The sequence below is a fragment of the Suricata suricatta genome, chromosome 1 (genome assembly GCF_006229205.1).
Source record: "Suricata suricatta isolate VVHF042 chromosome 1, meerkat_22Aug2017_6uvM2_HiC, whole genome shotgun sequence".
Taxonomy (NCBI): Eukaryota; Metazoa; Chordata; class Mammalia; order Carnivora; family Herpestidae; genus Suricata; species Suricata suricatta.
In genome coordinates, this window is record NC_043700.1 from 99,404,536 (window position 1) to 99,418,620 (window position 14,085).

At 41.6% G+C, this 14,085-nt stretch overlaps 1 protein-coding gene and 1 non-coding gene across 2 annotated transcripts in view; one reads left to right on the forward strand and one right to left on the reverse strand.

Annotated features, from left to right (window-relative positions):
- Positions 1-5,878, forward strand: part of PRSS12 (serine protease 12) — a 74,385-nt gene extending 68,507 nt beyond the window's left edge. Inside the window, exons 12-13 of the mRNA XM_029941606.1 lie at positions 2,157-2,437; positions 3,715-5,878. Of these exons, the coding sequence (XP_029797466.1) occupies positions 2,157-2,437; positions 3,715-4,022 (589 nt within the window). The 3' untranslated portion in view covers positions 4,023-5,878. The remainder of the gene's footprint in view (positions 1-2,156; positions 2,438-3,714) is intronic.
- A 3,861-nt stretch (positions 5,879-9,739) lies between these two features.
- On the reverse strand, positions 9,740-9,870 carry LOC115303741. Its single transcript, XR_003914220.1, has one exon. It is a non-coding gene; the product is annotated as a small nucleolar RNA SNORA24 (small nucleolar RNA).
- Positions 9,871-14,085: the final 4,215 nt, after the last annotated feature.

Consider the following 14,085-nt stretch of genomic DNA (forward strand, 5'->3'; position numbering starts at 1 on the left):
CTTAGCAGTTATTCTTTTCAGAAAGTTGTTAAATCACTTGAAGTTTTATTTTAAAACCTGAATATATTAATTAGGCATGCTGAATTTTAAAAAATTATTCTTTGATTTTTTTATGTTTTATTTATTTCTGAGAGCAAGAGAGAGTGCAAGTGGGGGAGGGGCATATAGAAAGGGGGAGACACAGAATTTGAAGCAGGCTTCTTGAAGATCAAGAATAGGTGGCTATATAAACTAAATCATCTTTGTTGCATTGTTCAGTTTTTTGAGCTGAGATAGTTAAGAAAATTACTTTATATATTGCAAGCCCCATATAGGAATGGTAGAGTGTTTGAGCAACTTAGAACTTCTAGTAATTTTTCAGGAGGAAATGGGAGGCTGTATTTAAATTGACAGTCATTAGAAAACTCCAGGTTTTCAATACAGACTTCTGTAAATACACATTCAAGTACATCTTTCATATCTAGAGGAAGACTTTCAAGTTTTCATAAAAAAATTAAGGCGAGAACTATAAAATGTACATATTCCCATCTCAACAGTCAGACGCTAGCACAAAGTAGGTGCAGAGTTGATGAAACCATAGTTGGAGTTCTGGCAGATAAAAGGAATGAAGGACTGAGTTTTTGCAAAGGAATGAGTGTGGAATCCAAGCCTGCTAAGAAGGGAAGTCATAAGCAGAGTGAGACTGAAATGAAAAAACTAGTGGGGGTCTAAGGATTACAGTCTAATGGGGTTGAAGAATGGTAATTATAAAACTGTAAGGATAGGAGGTAGAAAGTAGGAGATGCTTCAAATCAAGACTTCAGAAATGTGTAGTATTTGGTGAATACAAGGTCTGGGTCTCATGACGGGAGCAGGTGGAGGAGATGAAGAATAGGCTCAATGCAGGTGAGGAAGTTAAGGAAATAGACATCATACTGGATATTAGCCATTAAGAATGTTTTAAGTAGTGGCTGGGGGTAAGTGAGCAAGGTACCATATAATCTTAAATGAGCAAGAAGAAATAACTTGAAGTTATGTATTATGTATTCTGTGTCAGTAATTCTCAATTGTGGTCATTTTGCACCACAGGGGACACATGAAGATGTCCGGAGACATTTTTGGTTGTCACAACTGGGGGTGTGTGTGTGTCTGGTTGTGTGTATGTGTGTTTTACTGGCCACCTTGAGAAGAGGAGGCCAGGGCTACTTCCAAACATCCTACAATGCATAGAATAGCCTCTCACAACAAAGATTCCTCTGGTTCCAAATGTCAAAATAGTACTGAGGTTGAGAAACTCTGCTTTAGGGGAGGCACCAGAATCGACCTTTGTTGGTTGGAAAAACAGGCTGAGAATGATCAGTTTAATAAATATTCCTACTTTTAACTGAATAGTTTAAGGAAAAAAGACACACACATTAAAAATACCCACTAAATCAACATACATATGCTGCATTCCTAGTTAATGGGCATCACTATTCTTAAGTGTTTTAGAGTTGTCAGTGAACACAAAGATCTCTATCCTTAGTTACCTCTTGTTTAAGCAGGGAGAGACCGGGCAATAGACATAATTAATCTGTTACAATATTGGGAGTCCTGGGGGATGGAAGGGCAAAAGGTGGGCTTTTAAATTAGATCTTACTGGGATGACATCTGGACAAAGATTTAATAGATGAGAGAATATAATGGACTATGTTGCCCTGAAAATATAGTTTTGGTTTGCTTTCAGTTTATAGGAGAGGGGAGTAAAGTAAGTGCGTGCTAAGTGCTTTGAGGGATACAAAGTTAGACCAGCCATTGTTTCTGCCCTCAGGGAGCTTTGTGATGAGCTACTATCTTGGAAATGAAAGAAAAATGAAGACACCAAATATAAGACAGTAATTTTGCCCTATTCTGTCTGTTCCTGTTTTGATCCTTTTTCATGGTGGGGAAATAACAGGTTAATGATAAGCTGTTATTTTCCACTCATGCTGCATATTTGCTCCTTCTCAGAAAACTAGGACAGGAATCCGGATTAAACAGTGAAATGAACAAAGTGGGTTTTGAGTACAGGACCAAGAGTGGTGGGGTCAGAAATGCAAAGAGTAAACTCCCAGAAAGGTCTGATGAATCGGAGGAAATGCTTACAGTATCTGCTGACAGTTACATCGCCAGCCTCTTACTAGCTCTTTGCCTCGCAGGTATGGTAACAGCACAAGGAGCTATGCTGTTCGGGTTGGGGATTATCACACTCTGGTGCCAGAAGAATTTGAAGAAGAAATTGGAGTTCAGCAGATTGTGATTCATCGGGCATATCGACCTGACAGCAGTGATTACGACATTGCCCTGGTTAGATTAGAAGGACCAGAAGAGCAATGTGTCAGATTCAGCAGCCACGTTTTGCCAGCCTGTTTGCCACTCCGGAGAGAGAGGCCACAGAAAACCGCCTCCAATTGTTATATAACAGGATGGGGAGACACGGGTAATGTAGATGATACAAACAAATGACATTTGGGCACCTTCTTGTGTCTGGGATTATCAGTACTTTGGGTGTACATTGGTAGTAAAATCTTAAATGGGTTCAGGCTTAGTTGTTTGGAAATTCTGTCAAGTGTGTGATGCATTCATGTAATCTGGATTTGTATCCCCAGGGTACCGTTATCATTAAGTTTAGCACAAATTGACAGAACTCAATCACCTTAAGGGCTGGTAGAGAATCCTATTTTCAGTTACCCAGACTAGTAAAGAGACAAGAATTTAAGATCCTGCTCCAACACTGGGGCCTGGCTGGCTGTTTTACAACTTTCTGTATCATCTGGGTATAGAATTATATCCGTGTACATCAACTAGTTCAGACTGGTCCTTTAAACAACAGATCTGGGGCTCACCTGGATTGGGTGCTTGGTTCCCAAACAGTTACTGAGTAAGGAGAAAGGATACGTTGACCACTCTCCACTAAAAATGATGAACACTGATAACTGTACTCTTGAAAAGAGCATCAAGTAAGTATTTCTACAGGTGATAATTTCAGTGTTTTTTAAAGTAAATATTTGTGTTCAACACACACTGCATTAAATCTGGGCTTTATACTTGCATTATTTCATAGCTGAAAAACGATAGAATACCTGTTGCAGATACAGAATATTGAAGAAGCATATACTGACAATCCTTAGATAAACCACAAAGAAAACATGTCCTGGATGATACAATAAGATCAGATCAGAGTAAATGCCTTCTCTGTACATGATCTGGAAGCATGAGGCAAATCAAGTGTCTGAGACTTAAGTATATCCATTTTCAATTACTTAAGGAGGGAAGGTTTATTCACCTTCTTTTCGACACAAGTTAACAGAAATGACAAAGTCAATTTTACAAAGTACTTATTATGAATTATTCCAATTGAGTAAATAGGATGCAAGGAAAAAGGTGGGCTTTAGATTCAAGACTATCGTGGAGGACATTATCAATTATACATATTAGCCACTGAACTGTGAGTGGCTTGCCAGTGAGCACACCAATGTCAAATGGTAACTACACAGCGATGTTTTACTTCTCAATCTTTTATCAAATGCCATACTCGGACTTCTTGCCACTTACACGTCCTTCTATAGCATTTATAGTTCTCACTCATCTAAACTACACTACGCCACAATAAGGCTTTTATTTTCAAGACTATTAAATGTCCACTGACTGTTAAATGTAGAGTTTTTCTGTAAGATCTTTAGCTGGCATCTAATTCGGATTATTTGGTCTGACTAGGACGAGCCTATTCAAGAACTCTACAACAAGCAGCCATCCCCTTACTTCCCAAGAGGTTTTGTGAAGAACGTTACAAGGGCCGGTTTACGGGACGGATGCTCTGTGCTGGAAATCTACATGAACACAAACGTGTGGACAGCTGCCAGGGGGACAGCGGAGGACCACTCATGTGTGTCCGGTCAGGAGAGAGCTGGGTTGTGTACGGGGTGACCTCCTGGGGGTATGGCTGTGGAGTCAAGGATTCACCTGGTGTCTATACCAAAGTCTCAGCCTTTGTACCTTGGATAAAAAGTGTCACCAAATTGTAATTCTTCATGGAAACTTCAAGAGAAAATGTTGGAAAATTTACAACCTCCACATTAGTACTCAGCCAGGAGATGCCAACTAATGGGGATGAGAGCCATGTTCCTTCTTTTGTGTTGTGATTAAATCATGTGCACCACTGCTGCTCGAGAATTTGTGATGTGAACATTCTTTGTTAGATACCTCAGTGTCGTAATAATTACCCTTAATTAGCATTGTGGCCCACCCAGAAATTCCTCTAAAGTCTATATTAGCATTCTCCGGAGATGACTGTGTATCAATTGTGCAGTAAGTCTGTTTTTATATTCATTTGGATAGAGAGCTTATAACTCAATCAATACTCTTTACTAGAGTCAAAATAAGAGTGGCATTGTTTAATTAAGCTCAGATTTTCTTCAAAAGGCTAAGACATCTTCACACATTGAATCTCTGTAGCCCTTGAAAACCAAGGAAATCAAGGGCCAAAAAAGGGGAGAATTCCATTATTAACCTAGACTAGAATAGGATCAGTGACCATACACATTCCTGTACTATGCGTTATGGCAACACATTCTAGCCACCTAGAAAAATTTGGAAGAATTCCTGATAAGAATGCCTTCAAATTGTTGGATGTCCCAACAATTTATCCACCTTATTTGTTAACAGCCTCTAGCTATTACTTTCAGCTACTTCAGATTTACAACTTGAGAAAAACTTTCCTTGGCATCATGCAGTTTGTGGATCATGACTTAAGAGCGCCATCTATTGCAACTTTCTTGTAATGACTAAAACCTATTTCCACTATCTTGATAGTCCCAGCTAATATAAAGACTTAAAAATGCTTTTTATGCTTATATAGTGGGAAAAAGCTCTAAAATAACTGATTTGTTTCAACCGCCTAATACACCAGCTGTGTGCTAGGCACTGCTCTAAGTGGCTGTGGCCCTCAATGACGATTTAAAAAATGCTGGCAACGCTGTATAGGATCTCTAGCTTTCAAATAGTCAAACAGGCCCAGAGGCCAAGGTAAGACAGTGGGACCCAAACTTCAGGAGCCTCAGTGCTGACCAAGTTATTTTCAGCCTCTGTTGCTGACTAAAGGCAAGCTTCCCCTTTAGCTATTCCTCAACACAATTCAGGGACAGCTGCTTTACTATGCACCCTTTCAGGTGATGGCAATGCAAAATCTTTGCCCAAACGAAAAAGGCATGCCTCTCAGGCTACTTAATTACAAGACAAGGACTGCTAATATCAAGGGCCCTTCGGGTGTTTTAAACGTTTTTGTATATCCACCCAAGAAAGAGATGCATAAAAACAGGTGAAGTCAGAGTGAACTTTAGGATTAGATCAGGTTAAGTAATCCTCTTCAATGACCATATCCACACGGAGGGGACTTCACCCCTTTCCCTACTGCATCTACTTCTGTCCTTTTTGTAAATCCTCAGCTTTGTAAAAAACTGGTGCTAATGTAAAGGTGCTTTATAGTTCACGATTTTGCAGAGTCATAATGCTAGGTCAGGCAGCGTAATGTTAAAACTTTTGTAAAAGCTCAAGGTTTTGATAAAGGAAGAACTTTTCATGCATTTACATCTAGTGATAGTGGTCCATACAATGCACACTTGCACAAGGGTTGAGAAAATGTGCAATACAGGAGAGAAAATTTGTTTATGGAAACTTCGCACAGGCCACCTTTATAAAGTATAGTGTTGATGCAAGCTACATTTATACTGAAATTTTAATAGCCCAGATCAGGAAAACTACTTGGCTCATAAAATATGCCTTGATTATCAGTAATTTTTTCTTGTTAAACGTCAAGTGGGACTTTTAAAAGACAAGTATTCAGTGCACTCTGTGAATAAAGTGTTTAGCTGTTCACCTCGCACAGTAGCTGTAATCTTTTGTGTGGTATTGTTGCGCCGAGAGACAGAGTCCACCGGAGACCACCGAAGTTGAATTAAGGGAGGCTTTATTACCGGCCGGGAGTGCAGAGCCAACACAGAACTCTCAATGTGTGGCCCCCAGTCTAAGGGCTTAGATCGTTTTATAGTGAGCAAGCAGGTAAGCAGGAAACTTGAATCGAGCAGTTTGAGCAGTTATTGCAAAAGGCTACAAAGTGATAAGGAGAACCCTTATCTGGGTATGCAGGAAAACATTCCTCATTTCGAAGGCAAGGTTCAGGGTTGTAGGGGAGTTTTAAGGGACTAGCCATTATCTCAAGGACTAAGTATGTAAACTGAGTCATAAACAACATCAGCAGGGGACATTAACCCTTCTCCTCTTATTTTTTCCTTGCACCTAGGGGAGCCCGCCCCCCTGGCAGGCGCAGAAGGTAAACTCTGGGCCAAGATGGAAGGACTGAGCTATCTGTATGTAACATTCCCCGCTGGCTTTAGGTACAGGAGTCATATCGTAGACTCATCATCTGGGTTGAGACTGTTGTCGGAAGACCTTAAGATGATCATCTTTACTGAGTTTATTCTTTTTCTTACAAAGTTAAGTAGCCACTTTATGAGGGATAGGCCGATTAGGAGGTCCAGTAGCAAGAGCACTAGGGGACCTGTAACAGCCTAGAGAGGAGACTTGTTCACCAGGAGAACCATGAGACTTGAAGACTGATCCCAGCTTTCACACTTCTGAGTTTTTTTTTCCTTTTTTGTTATTTCTAACCAGGACCAAGTTTTCTCTAATGACTCCAGAATTTGTGTAAAAGCAACAGGCTGTTCCTAGTGTGGCACACAGTCCTCCTTGTTTTCAGAACAGAAGGCCCAGGCCTTGTTGGTTCCGGAGGACAACTTCTAGGGAGTTAACTTGTGTTTCAAGCTTAGTAATTAATAGAAGCTTCCAATGAGGTGTTTGTTCACCTGTCTGCTGAAGGTTTTAAAATTCTGGCCCCCAACTATTAAGGAAGTTGTCCTGATAGCAATGCCAGTTAAGAGTGGGCCTGTGGCACCAGGCCAGTGGTACAAGCAAACCAGTGTCTGGTGTCACGAAATACTTATTTTGAGAGGGACTTACAAGTATGACAGAGCTACAGGAATCCTTATAGGCTGAGGTGCTCAAGGAGCAGCTTGGAGAGGCCAAGCAAGTTCCTTGTCCTAGTAGATCGCCCAAGGTTAGTCTGGGCTGGGTTCTCCATTTGCAGGAGGCTGTTATTTGTGGGATCCCCAGGGCAACTTGTTGAGTAGTCTCATATTTCCCAAGGAGATATTAGCTCTGATGCCAACATTGTAAGAGGGGCCTAGGGTTGAGACAGAGTCAACAGTCAGGTCTGGGTTTGACCCAGGTTTTGGACGTCCTTTGTGGCTTCCATGAGGTTTCACAGGGGGATCAAGTTACAGTGGGAGGCACGGATGGGGCTGGCGAATGAGCAGACTCGAATCTGGTGACAAATGGAGGAGAGGAAGTACTTACTGGGGCTGTTGATTTAGGCGGCATCTGGGTCCCGGTAACGGGGAGGAGCATCTTTTAAGGGTCCGATAGGGTTTTGGGGTTTGGGGACTGGTTTGGTAAACCGAGTCCTGGGGTCGTACCCAGTCACATAGAGCCGGAGACCCCAAGTTTTTCCTGTGTCCCATGGGTTTTTTTCTGTAAACCCCGCCCAGCTGCGTTTTATAGTTATGTTGAGGTTGTTAGAGGTAGGGGGCTGTGTTTTTTTGACCTCTATGAATGAGTCCCCTTGGACCCAATCTGCCAGTTTCACATCCCCATTGGGCACAGGGAAATTGCCCACTTTTCTGACAGACGTTTGCCCCAGTGGCTGGGCAGATATAGAACTGCCACCCTTTCCAAATTTGTGGGTTGTTTAACCTACTATTTATCCATCCTGGGCAAGGGTCAGAGACTGAGGACCCAGGGGTATTATCAGCCAAAAGCTGACAAAGTTCAACCGTAAAGGTAGGCTGTGTGTCTGTAGTTATAGACTGTAGGACCTTCCCAGAATCTGTGAGTCTAAGTTCCCAAATATGAGGTACTGGGATGTGAGGATTTACAAGAGAACAGCAACAAGGCAAACAACGAATAAAGAAGCAGAGCGTAAAAATCTTAGCTTCATGGGATCCGTTGGTGAGCGCTGTGCGGTCCATCGTGGGCTTTGTTCCGCAGTTGGGCTGGTGATGACAGGGTCAGGACCCTCCTGGCGTGGTTCTAAGGACTTGGCTGACAGCTGTTTGATGCAGACCAAGCCCCGGGGAAGTATGCCCTTGGTGCAACAGGTGCCAGGTGACTGGGATGAGCCTCTTTCACTAGATGGTAGATATGAGACAAGGTGTACTGGATAGCCTGTAGGGACATCCAGAGTTGATTAAGGAGTTCCTGTGCTCTGGGGAGGATGGGAGGCCTCCCAAAGAGAATTTTAAAAGAGGTCCACCCAACTATGGCCAGTCTCCAGTTTTCGTTTCCTTAAACTTTCCTTTAAGGTTCTATTCATTTTTTTCTACCTGTCCTGATCTCTGTATAGGCACAATGTAGTTTCCAATTTATGTTTAAGACTTTACTAACCATTTTAGTGATATGAGTCTTGAAGGCTGGGCCCATCAGACCCCAGGGAGTTAGAGGGGCCAAATCCAGGCACCAGCTCGTTAAGCAGTTTCTTGATGGGAACTTGTATGCAGTTTCAGTACCAGTGGGGAAAGCTTCTGGTACTTTCTCCCATCCCGAGAAAGCATCTGCAAATACAAGCAGGTACTTGTAGACTCTGGGGGTAGCTTTTATTTCAGTGAAGTCCAATTCCCAAAGTTCACCCGGGGAGTTTCCCCAGAACCTGGTTACCATGGGAACAGGTGCCCCTCCTTTCTGATTTTAGGAAAGTAGGCTACTTCAAGGGAATAGCCATTATCTCAAGGACAAAGCATGTAAACTGCATCCTAAGCAACCATTAGCAGGGGACTTGAACCCGTCTTGCTTGTTTTTCCTTGCACCTGGGGATAGTCAAGTAGCCCTCCCAGTGCTAGCCCTGAAGGTTAACTCTGGGCCAAGATGGAAGGACTGAAGCTAAATTCATGTGCAACAGTATAAAATAACTGCTGTCCCTTAGGGGTAATGTGGTTTTACGTGTTGCTCCTCCAAATATTGTAGTGACTTAAAATACTCATCCCCACTACCTCCATACCAGCTCCACTAGCAGAAGGTAGTTTGTTACCTAGTATATGTAACCACCTTTCCACTTCCTTGTATTTAGTCAGAGAACACGACTTTTTCCAGACGAATCAAACCATTTTATTTAATCAGAGCAAGCAAGCACTCACTTGTCTCTACTTAAAAGCCATACTTACACCCAAGTAATATTCTGGCCTATACAGAGACCACCACTCCATGTGCAAGACACTGAGATTTAAAAATCACGTTAGGCAGTGCACCACAGCATTCTAAACAGGACTTCACCCATATCATTTTGCATTTCTTGATCACCTGCAAAAGAAAGGCTGCTTTATAATCTATTCTGTGTACTAAGTCACAGTGCCAAACTCTTAGTAGCTTCGGTTACTTTCTGTTTAGTTGGCTATTTATTCTTTCAAATTACAAACTAACAGCAAAAAAAAAAAAAACAACAAAAAAACAGCAAACTGGGCCAATTCTGGCCTTCCTATTCCTTAACACTAAGGATTCTGTATCAACGATGAAATATGGATAAAACAGAACATACCTTGTCATATTTTGTCATCCGTTGGATCAGCTTCCTAAAAACATTTAAGCAACAGTTAGATGTGTGCCCAATAACCCAGCACCCTCCAGGTTTTTAAGTGATGAATGTTACTTGTGCAAGTCAGAATCTGATACCAATTAAATGGTGACAGCTTTGCCAATAAACAAGAATATGCTCTTCCATGGCTAGGAAGGGAGACTGCCACAGCTGACAGGTCCCAAAGATACATGGAGATTCACAATCCCAGAACTGATAAGCAAGCAACACTACAGACATTACTCACTTTCTCGGATCTCAAAGTGGCGGGGATCAGGATTCGGTGTTACTATATAACAGTGGCGGAGTAGATTCAAGATTGCCACTTGACACCGACAGCAGAATTTGCGACCTTTGCTGGTCATCAGGTGCACGGCTCCTTTGCTGTAGAGCCCAAAAACATGCGCGCTCGGCTTCCGACTCGGCGCCCAGGGTGGCACGTGGCCGCCGAACGACCAAAAGAATACCTCAGGTTTTCGAACCTAGGGGTTTTCAAAGCTGTCTCTGACTGTTCACTACAAGACTCCTGAATCTCCTGCATTTTAACTAGGCCAAAAAGTTCTGCCTCAATAACCACCGTAGTGTGTAACAGGACAGCGTACCTCAACAACGTAACCCAACCCCGGCGCTTCCCGGATGTAAAAGGCAGAGCACGTCTGCGCACGCTGTCTTATAGGGCTGGTGACGCTATTCCGGGGAAGCGCCGCGAGGGGCGGGGCCCACCCGAGTTTTCCCTCTGCTCTGCCCTTCCCCGCCCCTCCACCGTTCCACCCCTTCCTGATGCCCCCTCCCTCCTCAGGGTTTGCTCCACCTCTCCCACCCATGCTCAGGGCGCCCCGCCCCGGCTCACCCGGCCCTCGATTCTGACGCACGCGCGTACAGGAGTCCGAAAGTTCTCGCGAGATCAGGAGATCCTGACGCGGGCTTTGTCTTCCTGACCGCAGAGGTGAAAAGTTTTTGTTTCCTGGTTGCATTAAAGATAGTCACCGAAACACCGGGTTAGGTAGTCCTCCGCCTTTAAACCATTAGGTAGGTTAATATATATGGAACTAGTTGATTTTTCTGTCTTTTAATGATCTGGGACTTACGTTTTCCGCTGGAGTTGCTGTTCCTGAAGCACCGTTGTCAGTGATTTGCAGTTTTTTCTTACTTTGTTTTGGGGTTTTGGGGTGTTTTTTGGCGGCGGGAGGGGGATGTCTAATCTCTTAGGAGTATTTACACTCATTACTGAAAGCCTAGCCAAAAGACCTTGTAAACCAAGACTAGAAAAAGTAAAAGAAGTTAGCTGGAAGAGTGTATGGGAGACCCACTTAACGGATGTGGCTGAACATTTCCCGTGTTGCAGACTGACCCACAGTCTCTTGTCCGTATTTGGCCGCAGCTGGGCTTCGTGGACTCTTAAAAGCAGATGTCTGCGTCTTACTTCCCTGCTGTACGTGTCTTTGAGGGTGCAATCGTAGAAATAATAGAACTAACCCTTGTAATACATTTAGTTCTAGACACGTGCTTGTTAAATGCCATTATATTTATTTCCTGTTTCCCCTTGTTACTGTGCTCTGATATGAAACAAAAGGGATTTTCTTAGTAGTGGACCATTTGGAAATGTATGTTGTGGCAATTGCTGTCAGGAAAAACGGCATCAAAAACTTATTCCCCAGAATACATTGAGGAATAAAGTGCCACAGTAGAGATCTATAGAAGCTTCATGAAATCCTTACATACTATTCTGGGGGAAATAGTTTATTAGAGCAAACATTGCTATTATGATTAGGATTGGGACTACCAGTTTACAGGAAATGAATTATAATTAGAAAAAAATTAAAGTTTCTGGGGCTCACCTTTCACTGTTTTTCTGACTTCATCTTACTTCATCTCACTAATGAATGAAAAGTGCTTCTCTGTAACAGGAGGTAAATACCAAATCATAATGGAGAATGTTGCTTAATTAGAGTTCATTTAGAATCTGTAGCCATCTGTATTAATTTGCAAAGGTTGTCCTAAGAAAATGCCACAGATTGTGTGGCTCAAACAACAGAAACCTATTTTCTCACGGTTCTGGAGACTAAAACTCAGATGAAGGTGCTCACCGGCTTGTTTTTAGACCTTCGGTGGCCTGTAGATGGCCCTCTTCTCCCAGTACCTTCACATCCTTTAACCTCTGTACCTGTTCCGGCCCCAATCTTTTAAAAGAACACCAACCAGTCATTTTGGATTAAGGCCTGTGCTAATGACTGCATTTCACCTTAATTGCCACTTGAAAGATCCTGTCTCCGAATACTATCATATTCTGGGGCATTGACTATTAGGATTTCAACATATGAACTTTGGGTGTCACAATCCAGCCCGTATGACCATCCACTTACGGAAAGCTATAAAGGCATTTGAAGTTTTTTAAATATTTATGTTTCCGTTGGGCTAAGGGGTAAAAACACCTGAGACAAAGAGTGAAGAGTCCCTGCTCCCGTATTTTAGGTTCTTTTCTCCATCTTACATTTCTTCTTCCCATCTGTTTTTTTCTTCTTTTTATTTAAAATTGAGGTATAATTCACACATTAGTTTCATGTATGCAGCATAATGATTTGATACTTGTATATATTGCTAAATTATCACCACATTAAGTCTAGTTAACCCTTATTCCCATACATAGTTAGGAAGGTTTCTCTTGTACTAGAGATTTTTAAGATTTACTCTCTTAGGGGAAACTGGCTGGCTCATTTGGTGAAGTGTGGGCTTCTTGATCTCAGGGTTGTAAGTTCAAGCCCCACATTGGTGTAAAGATTACTTTAAAATATTAAAAAAAAAGATTTACTCTCTTAGCAACTTTAAAATATGTAAAAGTATTATTAACTGTACTCACCATGCTGTACATTACATTTCCTTATTTATGTTCTTTTTTTAATAAATTTTTTTAATGTTTTATTTATTTTTGATACAGAGAGAGACAGAGCACGAGAGGGGGAGGGGCAGAGAGAGAAGGAGACACAGAACTGGAAGCAGGCTCCAGGCTCTGAGCTAGCTGTTAGCACAGAGCCTGACGTGGGGCTCGAACCCATGAACGTGAGATCTGACCTGAGCCGAAGCCGGAGGCTTAACCGACTGAGCCACCCAGGCGCCCCTTCCTTATTTATTTCCTAACTAGTCTTTTGTACCTTTTGATTCCCTTCACCCATTTTAGCTACCCTTCAACCTACTGCCTCTGGCAAGCCCGAATCTATTTTCTGTATCAATTAACTTGGTGGTGTTTGTGTTTGTCTGTAGATTCCACGTATATCATCATATGATCATATGACATTTGTCTTTGACTTATTTCACTTAACATATTGCTTTCGAGGTACATCCATAATGTCACAAATGGCAAGATGTCATTTGTTTTTATGGATGGGTAGTATTCCATTTAATGTATGTACATCGACATCTTTATTTATCCATTGATGAATACCTAAGTTGTTTCCCTATTTTGGCTGTTGAAAATAATGCTGCAATGACCATGGGGGTGCATATATATTTCTGAATTAGTGTTTCTGTTTTCTTCATATAAATACCCAGAAGTAGATTGCTGGATCATATGGTAATTCTATTTTTAATTTTTTGAGGCAATTCCACACTGTTTTCTACAATGGCTGGGCCAATTTACATTCTCATTAACAGTGCACAGGGTTTTCTTTTCTCCATATCTTCGCCAACACTTGTTATTTCTTATTTTTTTGATACCTTTCTGACTGGGGTGAGATGATATCTCATTGTGATTTTGATTAGCATTTCCCTGATGATTAGTGATGTTGAGGATCTTTTCATATGTGTGTTGGCTATCTCTGTATCTTCACTGGAAACATGTCTAGTTATATCCCCATTTTTTAATTGTGTTGTTTAATGTTTGGCTCTTGAGTCATATGAGTTCTTTATGTATTTTGGATATTAACCCCTTACTAGAAACATGATTTACAAATATTTTCTCCAATTCAGTAGGTTGACTTTTCCTTTTGATGAAAATGTCCTTTGCTATGATGAAGGTTTTTTGATATAGTTCCATTTGTTTATTTTTGCTTTTGGAGTCAGAGCCCAAGAATCATCACCAAGATCAAGGTCAAAGAACTTACTGCCTATGTTTTTTGCCCACGAATTTTATGGTTTCAGGCTTATATTCAGATCTTTAATCCATTTTGAGTTCATTTTTTTGTATATGGTGTAAGATAGTACTCCAGTGTCATTCTTTTGCATGTGACTGTCTAGTTTGCCCAGCCCCATTTATTGAAGAGTCTGTCCTCTCCCCATTGTATATACTTGGTTCCATTGTTGTAAATTAATTGACCATATGTGCATGGGTTTATTTCTGGATTCACTATTCTGTACCATTTATCAATGTGTCTGTTTTTTCAAGTTATATCTCAAAGTTTGTGAGATTGAGCCCCACA